At 37.5% G+C, this 13,041-nt stretch overlaps 1 protein-coding gene across 1 annotated transcript in view; it reads right to left on the minus strand.

The window, feature by feature from the left end:
- The window catches only part of LOC107711580 (liprin-beta-2-like), a 28,575-nt gene extending 18,881 nt beyond the window's left edge, over positions 1–9,694 (minus strand). The window contains exons 1-4 of the mRNA XM_016516584.1: positions 9,665–9,694; positions 9,474–9,560; positions 6,411–6,542; positions 3,625–3,780 (exon numbers count right to left, since the gene is read on the minus strand). Of these exons, the coding sequence (XP_016372070.1) occupies positions 3,625–3,780; positions 6,411–6,542; positions 9,474–9,560; positions 9,665–9,694 (405 nt within the window). The remainder of the gene's footprint in view (positions 1–3,624; positions 3,781–6,410; positions 6,543–9,473; positions 9,561–9,664) is intronic.
- Positions 9,695–13,041: the final 3,347 nt, after the last annotated feature.

Below are 13,041 nucleotides of genomic sequence, written 5' to 3' on the forward strand. Positions count from 1 at the left end.
AAAAAAAAAAAAAAAAAAAAAAAACCTGCACTAATCTACCACAATTATGATAGATTACTATAATACATCATGGTTACTATGGTCAGTTTAGGCAGGGTTGTCCTGTCCTGTTCCTGGAGAAATACCTTCCAGCTGCCATGTGTATGTTCCGTTCCATTTTCTTTTTTTCCCATTTCCCCACCACTGGTTAGTTTCTGTGGATTAGTTCACACCTGTTTCTGTTCAACCTGATTAGTTCTCTGTGTATTTAAGCTCTTGTGTTTGGTCCAGTTTAGTTGTCTGTTATTGTTGCATTCTACTTGTTTGTTTCATGCATCCTGAGTTTTGTTTAATTAATTTTAATACTGCTGCGAATAGATCCAGCTTCAATTATTACATTTTGCAACAGAATAACGTACCAAATTACAATGTATCTAGCAGCAAAGAGAATCATCCTCCTCTCACAGAGTAACCAGTCTCTAGAAAGGCACACACATGACTTTTTGGACCTTTGTCATCTTGTCCCTTATGATGATGACTGCCTGTGTGTGTTATTCTGGACAAGTCTCAACGCAAAAAAACAAGACTGCGCTTGCCCAGAAACGAGGCTTTAGGGACTTTCATGGAGTACATGGAGTGGGTGCTCCTCCACCATGGTTCCCCCTTCACTATCTGTGACTGTGAGGAGGAGGTTAGCACTACAGCCGCTGCCAGCAGCCCAGCTTGAGTCCACCACAGAACATGAGCCTGAACCTGCTGTCTGTGTCACCAAGCACCATGCATCTAGAGTCTGTGTTTCCACCCTGCACTGAATCTCCTGTGTGTCTGCTGGATCTGCCCAGTCCTGAATCTCCTGTGTCTCTGCTGGTTCCGCCCAGCCCTGAATCTCCTGTGTCTCTGCTGGTTCTGTCCTGGGGTGTCTATACTGTGGCTCCACCTCAGTCCTCCGAGCCCTGGACACCACCTTGGCCTTCCGACCCTTCAGTGCCTCCTTGGCTCCATGCTACCTCGACTCCACCAGGTTCAATCAGTCTTTGGACTCCACCGGTCTCCCTCGTCCCTCCGGCTCCACCTTGGTCAGTCATCGACCTGCTTCCACCATGGTCTTCCACTCCTCTGGCTACGCATTGTTCCTCCATGCCTCTGGTTCCGTTGGGCTCCTCCTTCCCTCCGGCTGCACCTTGGTCCTCACTCCATTCGGCTCCACCCTGGACTGCCAAGCCCCCGTCTCCACCATGGTCCCACTAGCCTGCGGCTGCACCTCGTCACTCCAGGCTTCCACTGTCACCCCGGGTCTATGTCTTCTCAGCTTCTTCTGGGTCCAACTCCTTTGGCTCCGTCACAGTCTGTAGTCTTCATGGTTCTGCCTGGAAAAGCTCCATCATGGCTCCTCCCTCTCTTGACTGCACAGTGGGCACAGCACGGCACAGGTCACTTTGGGGGGGTTTTCCACTGTGCACACTACCTGGTACCTGGTATTTTTTATCAGTACCACCTTGGCCGAGGTACCAAGCATGCTGTACCGTTACCAAAATGTGACGTTTAAACCCTGCTGATCACTGATTTGCCGGGGAGAATCGCCACTAGCTGTGTCATTGAACACGAGACACTAGACCCGCTAGATTAAATCAGCACAGCCAGCAAAGATCGAACACAACTTTTTTTGAACGAAGGCAAGAGTTTCGAACGAGCACACTTTTTTAAACAACAAAATAATGGTTGTTTCGTGGTCTGTTGATGAAGTACAAATGTTCCTCTCATTGATAGCCGAGGAGCGGATCCAGCGAGAGCTTGATGGGACGACGCAGAATGAAAACGTTTTTCAGGAGGTCGCGGCAGTAGAGGCGGTGCAACTATAACGACATGTCTATAATCCCGCCCACACTCTAAAGCGGTACTAAACTGCAGTGGAAACACAAACTGAGCTGAGCCGTACCATGCAGTGGAAAAGCGCCATTATGCTCGGGGTTCCTACCTGGCTTTTTCCACCTTCGACTCCTCCCTGGCTCCTCCTTCCATCATCTCCTCTGTGGTGGTTCCCTCAGCCAGCCTCCCCTTGGTCATGCTTCTCTCCAGCTCCACGTCCACGTCCACCTCCTAAGCCCCCACCCTCCCTTCTTTTTTGGACTTTAGTTTTTTTTACAGCTTGAGAATGCACCTTTTTGAAGGGGGGGGGGGGCCATTTTCCCGCCGCTTGTTAGTTTCTATAGTTTTGGATTAGTTCACAGCTGTTTCTGTTCACCATGATTAGTTCTCTGTGTATTTAAGCCTTGTGTTTGATTCAGTTGAGTTGTCCATTATTGTTGCATCCTTTTTGGTTGTTATGTCCTGTGTTTCATGCATCATGAGTTATTTTTTTATACATTTTAATATTGCTGCAAATAGATCCTGTTTCAACTACTACTTTTGCAACCAGGTGTGGCACTGGCAGATTCTAGATCCAGCCCTGCATCTACACACCTGTCTTAATTAGCTGCTTCAGGTGTGTTTGATTACAGTTGGGCTGGAGCTGAACTATGCAGGAAGGTGGATCTCCAGGAACAGGATTGGGCACCATTGTGTTAAACAATAGAAAGGGTTAAACAATATAATTGTTTTCAAGCAATTTAAACATAACCACATCCCAGACAGATGACAGGTTCTGAAATAAAAGTGACATTCAAATCTTCATAAATAAATAAGTTTATGCACTACCAATCATTCCAGACCCACCCTGAACTTCTTAAGCAATGATATATTCTGCTGCATAAGCTAATTTCAGCCTTTCCCAAATGAGCTTGCTCAATAAGAAAATTTGCTTTTAAGATGGCAATGGGAATTGCACCTAGCAAGACAGTTTTGTCAGGCTATCTAGATGATGTTAGCTAGTGTTTGCATATATGATATGGGATTTTATAGGGTTAGAACATAAAACACAGCAATGAAGTTGCTACATTTTTTAAAACAACAACAACAACAAAGCACTGACTGATTCAATAACATAGTTTGCAGTGCTTTATGTAATCCCAGTAAGATCTTTGCAAAAATGCAACATCTGAAAAACATTTCATTCCAAATTTCATTCTAAATCTGTACAAAACATACATGGAAAAATAGTTCCAGAACAAAAGCTCAGTAAAAGTCGGTGGTCACTGATGAGCTGTATTAGAGCTCATGCTAAACTAACATTATACAAAGCAATTATAATTCTTACACTTTATTTTGATAGTCCTCTTTAGACATTCTTCTAAATATAAGTAATTATATGTCAACTAACTCTGTTTAGAGTATTAGTAGACTATTAGGTTAGGGTTAGGGATAGGGTCAGTAGAATAAGTTGATATGTACTTGCAAAGTTACTTACAGTTAGTAGAATGTCTGTTGAGGGACCATCAAAATAAAGTTTTAGCAGATATTAAGCAGACTGTCTACTAATACTCATATTGACTGGCAGTTGACATGAAGTGTTATAGTGAGCAGAATGTCTAAAATGGGCCATCAAAAAAGTGTTACCAATTTGGACATCAATTCATAAGCACAGGTAATATTTTTGCAGATTTACCGACTGTTACTTTAAACCTGTCAGATCCAAGGGGTGCCTACACTTTCTATTCCACAGTGACCACAGTTTCACAGTGTTTAAGTGTGTCCAGATCTCAGACCCACCGCTGGCTTTGGCTCAGTCCGAGAGGCTAGCGCTGGCTCACTGCCACAACCTTCCTCTGGGACCATCTCCGCTGGCTTCTCTTGGATCTTACTAGAGATCTCCTGCCGAATCCTACACATCTGCTCCTGTAGCTCGCTAATTAGATTCACTACACTCTGTCAGAAAGGAATAGCGATAGGGAAAAACAGATAAAAGAAGGCAAGAGAAAATGGAAAGAATGGATTATGGGAAGCAGACATGCAGTGGTCTCCTTCCTATTTGTGTTCTTGAGGTTACTTCAATAATTAGATTATAAAATCACCTTTGTGTTTTCTAGATGTAAGTCCTGATATATCCTTTCCTCGAGTGCTTTTCTTTCCCCAACCATTATCAATCATGCATAGCAAAATTACATAATATGAATAATAACTATCAGTCAGTGTCATTACACATCAACACTGTTTAGTACCACTACAAACATCAGGTTCATAGTTTAAATATAAGTGTTAATGTATTTTGCTGAATGGAACTTTCACATAAAGTGATGGGAAGATTTTTCTCTAAACAGACTGTCTGCATGAGGTGTCAATTCATTAACTCTTCAAGCAAATAAACTCATACTAGTTTAAAAGAATATAACATAAATGTGTCTAAATGTCCCATTAAAAACAAAAGGTAACACTTTAGTTTAGTAACCAATTCTCACTATTAACTTGCTTATTACCATGCAGCATACTAGCACAATGGCTGTTTAATTGTACTTATAAAGCACATATTAATGCCTTATTCTGTATGACCATATTTTAGATCCCTTAATCCTACTCCATACTTAAATTTACGGTAGTTGTTACCTTACTAACTATTAATAAGCATCAAATTAGGACGTTACTGAGGCAAAAGCCGTATTAGTTAGTTAACAGTGAGAATTGGTCCCCAAACTAAAGTGTGACCAATCAAATTATTTTATAAACGTTATAAATATACCTTTTTTATTATTATTATTATTTACAATGTACTCAATAACCAAAACTATTAAAAAGTTATGCATAATCACGAGATTATGCATAACTAGAAATAGTTTTTCATTCTGCTTTTCCAGGTCACTGGGTTGGTTTAATACAATGGAACATTTCAGGATCATTCATGAATATCATTCAACAGCCCATCTACAAGCCTTTAAACAAACCACAATGGGCTTTCTGAAATATTCTTTTAGACGAGTAAATATCTCACTGACATTTCACACAAGCCAAGGTCTCAACTGTAAGAGCTTTGTTAAAAAGCCAAGTAAATACATTTATTTTCCAGGGTATATTGTATGGATAAACAAACCAGCCTCCAATGCATCATCTGTGTATTAATCTTTATAAACATATCAAGTTAACTCAAAATGTAATGCATAAAGCTGTCATTAGCTGAGGAAGTTGGATTTTCTGTGTGAACCAAAATGGCTTCATAACTTTTAGTATGCCAGGCACAAAAAGCTGTGACAAAAATAACCGTAACTGCAAAGACAGGGATGAAGTTTATAAAATGTATAACGTTTATAAAATGAAATTAAACTGTCAAACACAGCTTCCTGTAGCATCTTTAACAGCAAAGGAGCCTGTGTTCTAATAAAAGTTTAAAAGTTAATAGTTGTATACTGTGTCCAGCACGTGGATGAAAGAACATTCATGTGAGATGCCATGTGACACCAACACCATGGTAAACTGGCCTATCTATAGCAGGTAGAAAGCCAAGACCTTGTGTGTGTGTGTGTGTGTGTGTGTGAGAGAGAGAGAGAGAGAGAGAGAGAATGGCATGCCACTGGAATGCTCATGGGTGAATTGGTGCCATTCTTTCACTGTGTGAAGCCCAGCAGTTGTCAGACATCATGCTGAGGTCATTCTTAACACTCTATGCTAAAAACACTCTGGCTGTTTGTCAGTTAGACTAGACTGCTCAAGACCATTACACTGAAATTTGTTCTGCTTGTATTTAATGAGGCCCATTATGGTTAAATGAAAGGTACACAGCCGCACAAACACATGCAGCTTATGTCAGCACATCATAATGTCAGAGGAAAGGTATATTTTAGATCAACCAGTTCTGTCCCACAGTAGTCACTCTGAACATAGTAATTACATGAAAATAGCACACTGTAAATTAAGACACAAATTATTTGACATAAGTCCAAATACTTATACAGGCTTACACAAGCACTATTTTGTACCAGTAGCCTTTTGTTTTACATTTAATTTCTTATAGTAGAGTTTACAAGACTTTGTTTGCAAGATTGTGATTCAAAACACTTATTTTCACTGTTTTTAATACAACAGTGTTGTCTGGATAGGTTTGTTTTTATATTCCACTTTATGTATTGATAGACTTAAGAAGTTTTTTTTTTCCTTGCATGTGAAAATAGGTCACATCATTTCATTTCACTGCCACCCTGTTCTCTAAATCAGTATCAGCATTGGGCATTAAAAATACCCATTTATGTGGTAAAAGTGGTATAGATTTTGAACCTTTGCAATTCACAAAGTACTATATATGTTATATATATATTTTATATATGTCTATATAATTATATATACAGCACACACCCACTGATTAGTAAGCTTCGGGGGATAAGACACTGATTCAGTGACAAAAATAAAATAAAATGAATTAAATAAATAAATAGATAAAATGTTGTGAGACACAAATGATCATGTTCATAATGTAACCAAACTATGTTCTTACTTCATACTGCATCTTTTAATCTACTTTGAGTTAATTCAGAATCTGCTGAGTTTTATCTTAAATTTCATCAGAGTTTTACCTCAGCTTTATGTTGTCTCTCAGCACTGTTGATGTGTTTCTCCTCCATGTTCCCCAGCTTCAGTTTTAGACAGGACACTTCTTCCATTAATCCCAGCTTCTGTGACTCTAGAGAACTCCTGTTCAGAAGCTCCTATGAGAGTCCACACAAATATACATGTAAACACACACACATGCACACACATAAGAGAAACTAAGGAACTGCACTCTTAAGGAGGCACAAAGTCCGTTCAAAATCTCTGTACTTTGCTGTCCCTCAATGGCTAAATATACACAGGTTACGAGGGCTATATTTACCTATTTCTCTCGCAGAGGCTGACACATGAGAGAGAGCTTGAGAGTTCTGATCATGGTGGGAAAAGTGCATTACATTTGAGTATAGTAAATAGAAAGGGTGTTAAAATGCAGTGATTGAACATATCATATTATGTCAAATTTCCAATCGATGCAAAAAACTAAAACAAAAGACATTTTTTGGCACATGTTTGGCACAACATACCTGTGTGAAACAATATTTTCCCAAATGAAGATGATGAAATCCAAATGCATATCAACCCTAAGTAATGATCACCTGAATGCTTGCCTGAAACATGCCAACAGCAGCTGCAGCCCTGATTACAATAGACTGGCTGAATTGTTTCATTGCAAATCAACTGAATAAGTGGTTGATTTATTGCTATAAAACTTTGAGCACTCTTGGTGTAAAAAATAGTAATAATAATAAAAGCAGCATCTTGCCTTCTTTGATCATGATCGTTAAACTCAGACACTGAACAGGAATCTATTTCACAATACAGAAGCCTGAAAAACTATTTCAAAATGTAAGTAGCTAGTGCTGAGTTTTATGTGAGCTTTGAGTCTTTCAAAGACAGCATATGGAAAATATTAGGCCCATGTCACTGGAATTGGATTTGCCTTTGAAGGCCAAAACCTCAGTGACCACCGGCACATGCCCTAAAAAGCTTCCCATCTGAACGCTGGAGATTTAATCAACCATAGAGCTTTCAAAGCAAAGGCAAGTTAAACAGAAATATGCAATAAGCTTATGATGAAAATGAGATTTACAAGCAGTGGAATGTGAATTTAGTCCTTGAAAATGGTATGAATAAGTACAGGAGTCTTGTCATGCCTTGAACGATCTTATTTTCATAAATGGTCCTAATGTCTCTAGCAGGTCTACTGAAACACCGAAGCTTCAAGACTACTCTGCTTCTCTCACTTACTTTCATACTACACTTTCTTTTTTTTAGCTGGACACATGAATATTTATTTTCCCTACCCCCTCCTCCATCCTTGTCTGACTGATAACAGAAGAAAAAGCTGGTTACCTGCTTTCAACTAATTCAATTTCAATGTCCATGTCGATGCTGGCCCAGGAATACCACCGCTACTTAAATATTTGAGTTGCCAAGGTGATGTAATGGCCAGTTTCCTGGAATCCCACCAAAGAATTTCCACACAGATGCCAAAGTTCCTTCTCAGGCACATCAGGTGCAGATGTTTTTCTACTAATGTGAGATGGTTCCCTAGAGTAGCTATTAGATTAATTTAAAATAATTTAAAGTTTAAAGACCAAAACTAGAGGAACCAGATTTTTATATTTCCTGAATCACAAATCTCAGAAGAATGTCCAATGTAAAGTCTCTATGGTATTCAGATCTCTAGACATTGCTCAGGTCCCTGAAAATAGACTAACTGTCACACCAACCCTTTTAATGCATGACTGCTCATTTACACATTTACCAAGCCTATTAAGAAACCGGACCTTCCCAGTTAGGGTGAAGCAATGTAAGCAGGTTTTAGGTTTTAAGCAGGTATGATAGTCCTAAACAGCAGATGACAATGATGTAAATGTGTAAATGTTTCAGTGCTCTCAATCATCATTTGCTTTTTGAATCTGACATCGTCTAATGTAGACTTTGCAAAGAGGCAAATACTTTGATGTATTTAACACAATTCTTTATTGCTTGAAATAAGTTATTTTAAAAATATTAAAATCATCTCAATGTCTTTTTTTTTTTTTTTGTTAATACATATTACCAATACCTGTTGAAGCCTCTCCTCAGTAGAGTTGAGCTTGTGCTGATATTCCCCAAGAGAATTCTCCAGTCAGTTTTCTTCAATTATTTTATGCTAAAACTGAAAAGTTTCTGCAAAATGTCTTCATAAAAATGGACATTTATGAAAATGATGTTCAGTTTTGTGAGCAATTTGAACAGATCTGTGTTCACAGCTAATATAAATTCATTTTTTATTCTTCTGATATTGCCCACATCAGATTCCAGAATTTGCAATATCTTCCATATAACTATTATTACTGTAACTTAAAAGCAATTTGATGGATTTCAAGTGTCAGTAGTCATCAGGTGCAGATCACAGCTGTAGTGCTCTAAATCTCAGTCCAAACATATGCTGATTGTGTAAAAATATCTAAAAATAAAAAAATATATTTTTTGAAAGTATTAAGTTGATGCAGTAAGTGCTTTTAAGGAAGAACCGGCCATTGGATTTGATAAAGTTTGACAGGCTAGTAATATTAAATAATTTTTCTTCAAGGCACATAGTAGTAAGTACATTAGATATACGTGAGCAGAACTGTATATTTTGCCATGTCTGTTTATATCTGTTATATTTGTATAACCTGTTTTTTTTTTTTTATATATAAATTCTTATTACAGTGTCAGTATGCGATTTAGTGTTTTCTCTACAGCTAGCCATGACTGTGCAGTTATATTATATTATATTATATTATATTATATTATATTATATTATATTATATTATATATTATTTTGTTTTCTTTTTTTTTTTTATAAAAAATATAAATGTAATCAACATTTTAAATACATAAATACAGTGTTCTACAAACCTCAAAGGATTCATAGTATATTTCTAAAAAGTTTACATTTCAGAGGCTGTCAATGTTGATAATGTACAGTAGTTCTTATTCAAAAAATATTACATTGGCATCACACAATTGTGATGTTTAAGCTATTTATTGAAAAATTCATACTGTCTAGATGCACCTTAACAAATTAATTGTAACAAATTGCCCCCATGTTTTACCTGTAACACAAGAGACTCTTTATCTCCTTCTAGACGAGACAATCGCTCCTGGTAGCTCTCACCATTGCCTGAGCCTTGCACATTGACCTGTGGTTCACAGGAGGTTAGAGATTTGACAATCAACAGAGAAGAATGGGAAACACTATAAATCTTGAAGCGTGAGGCCCTCAGCTACCATTAAAAATGCGTACAGTAACTGGCTGTGTATAGTTTCTCAACATCCTGTATGATACCATTTCTATTAAATATGTCACAGCACTTTAGCAAAACTTCACTATACCCAGCTCACCTAGGGTTTCAGAGGAATTTCTTAATAGGTTTATTTTGATAATAAGGTTTTTGTGCACAAGCTCCATGCAGTTAAAGCTGAGACTCTGTGGAATATGTCAGTGATGTGTGAAATACTGTACTAACAAGATTTGCATCTGAATATCTGCTCTAAGCAATAATGTAAAACAGTCAGTGGTCTGCATGATGTCAAAGAAAACTTAAAAGAACAAGAATGGTTGTTTTGATGTTTAATTAAATGTGTGTTGTTGTATGCATGTTCACAGTCATTTAAATATGTTCTTAAATACAATGTGTGTTTGCATTGTATAGGTATAAAGGCAAGAGGAATCTGTAAAAAATAGTATGCTTTGAACAGAGACCTAAAAGAGACTTCAGTTTAAGCAATTATACTACTGCAAGTCTTCTAATCTGATTCTATTCCAAGAGTCCTGATATTTAAAAACACCGGAAAATGTCACTATTTATGTCACTTCGGTTTGGTCTGTTTGTAGTATTCCAGACCAGATTATTTAAGCAGTGTGGAGTGGAAGCAGAGCAGAGCAGAGCAGGTAGTTCTATTATTTTACCTGGAGTATGTGTTTTTCTTTTCCCAGAAAATCTCCAGCATACTGTATGGCACCATACAGTATTGACCTTTAAAAAAAAATCGGTAACACTTTCTATGAAGCCCGTATTTATAATACATTATAAGGGTACGTTTAAGGCATTATAATGAGTGCATAATGCATTATAAAAAACCTTATAATATGTTGTATCATCTCATGAATATTCATAAGTACAGTTTTAATATATTATAATATTTACTTATTTGTGGTTATAGCTTTTAAGAGTATGATGATTTATAACACAATGAACACGTTGCATCCACTTTTACAATGGATTATATTTCTCATAGTTATAATGTATTATAAGTCTCATATCTTGCCATTTTTCTTATGCTACTTTACTTAAAGCGGTCAAAGACCACTTATAAGTAGTAATAATAATAATAATAATAATAAATTTTATCAGATATCAGATCAGATGAATGTGTAATATGACACATTTGCTTTGAACTATTTTTATTGTAATATCAGTTTGATTATTTTGATGGTACCCTTTAAACAGCTGTTGATAAGTGACTCTGCAACTACATATCAACTAGCGGTCATTAGAGTATTAGTATGTCTGCTACTGTAAATATTTGCTAACACTTTATTTTGATGGTCAACCAAGTACGTTTTTTGCAAGTACGTCAACTTATTCTACCATACTAGATTCTATCATTCTTGAGCATACTAATACTCTAATGAGAGTTAGTTGGCATGTAGTTGCAAAGTTGCTTATAGTCGATTGATTAAGGGGACCATCAAAATAAAATATAACCATATAAAACATTGCATTTTTTTCAATTGGAGTATAAAGCTCACATCAATTAATTAACATTAGCTCCACAGGAAACACTCAAATAACACTCAACATCTAACCACTCACAAGCTGTAGTAAGATACTGTGCAGATCTTAAATAAACAATGTCAAGATATGATACAGTCCATTATTCTGTAAATGAAGTAGATTTAATATGGTGTTCATTGTGTGTTATAAATAATCATACTCTTAAACTTATAACCACAAATACGTAAGTATTATGATGTATTATAACTGTTGTTATGATTATTCATGAGTTGATATAACATATTATACGTTTTTTTATAATGCATTATGCATTCATTATAATGCCTTAAGAATACCCTTATAATGTATTATAAATACGGGCTTCATAGAAAGTGTTACCAACAATTCTAAAGGTACTTACATTACTAAAGGCAGAGGTCCTGACAAAAGCTCAAAACCAGACAAATTGGTGCTGGTTCACAGATAACGACTGATATGTTTGAATGTTCAACAACACAGTCTGAGAGATGTGCCGATGCACATGAGATATTCAATATCTAGACCTGTCTGCGATCTAAATGCTGCAGTGTAAAATGTGTTTTGACTGGAAGTGGCAATGACATACATTTGTGTACTGTAAAACAAAAGAAAGAAAGAATATAAAAAAAAATTCAACAACTTTGAAAGTAATTTTCATATGGGTGGCATAAGTGGGGTCCACAGTCCTGCAGTTTACCTTCAATCCTTATCAATCTAACCTGGCTCCAATTTTCTAGTAATCCTTAGACTTTGATTAGCTTGTGTTTTATTAAGGTTGGAGTTAAACTCTACAGTGGACCTCCAGGACTAGATTTGAAAAACATCGTGGGTTGCGAGGGTAACCTTGGTTCCCTGAGAAAGGGAGCAAGACACTGTATCTGCTGATGTACTGTAAAGAATGCACTCAGCATGGCCGGTGTCTGAAGAATGTGTCTAAACACAACAATTCCACTGGCCGATGACAGTCCTTGATGTCACTATCGGTGCGCCCAAGAGTAAAAGTTGGGGTTACACTTTATTTCGATAGTCCACTTTAGACATTCTATTAACTATAAGTAACTTTGTAACTAAATGTTAACTACATGTCAACTAATTCTCATTAATTTGCATCTACATGTCTACTAACTCTCAGAGTAGACAGGGTAGGTTTAGGGTTAGTAGAATGTTGACAAAGAAAGTGTTAGAATATATTAAGCAGACAGTCTACTAATACTCTACTAACTGCTAGTTGACATGTAGTTGCAAAGTTACTTACTGTTAATAGAATGTCTAAAGTGGACTATCGAAATAAAGTGTTACCAAAGTTGGTGCCTACAATGTACATAATCAATGTATTTGTCTGAAGGAGATGTTGCAGACAGGCCCAAAGCATGGCACCCTGGCCTTGCGGGCCAGCTCAAAGGGCAAAGCTCAAAGGTCTGGCTATGTCAGCTCCAACTGCTAGACACCTATTGGGATATTCTCCCAGGGATAACATTTCTAGTTCCCTTAGCCTGCCTCTAAGGGGAGCAAACATATAATCTAAAAAAACTCTACCTATAGGGAACCACAGGGGAGCTACAGCTTTACTGCCCAAATATAATGGGGGAAAGAAGGAGAGATGTCACTTCTCTTCAGCCATTTGTCTCGCTTCAGTCACCTCCCTCAGATCCTGCATTTTTGTCCTAGTGTCACACCTTCTCTGTGCTCTACTCCTCTTCTGAAGTGGCAACACACTCCCTCTGGCCCTGCTTCCGGTCCTCAGACCCTGATGAACCAGGTCTCTCAAAGATCTTTGGTAAAGATTTGGATCTGCATGGGATAAAGGCCCTGTCCCAAATGGCACCCTAAACCCTCGCGGCATTCCTCTGAGTCCGCACTTTCA

This window comes from Sinocyclocheilus rhinocerous, unplaced genomic scaffold (genome assembly GCF_001515625.1).
Source record: "Sinocyclocheilus rhinocerous isolate Xijiao unplaced genomic scaffold, SAMN03320098_v1.1 scaffold793, whole genome shotgun sequence".
NCBI lineage: Eukaryota > Metazoa > Chordata > Actinopteri > Cypriniformes > Cyprinidae > Sinocyclocheilus > Sinocyclocheilus rhinocerous.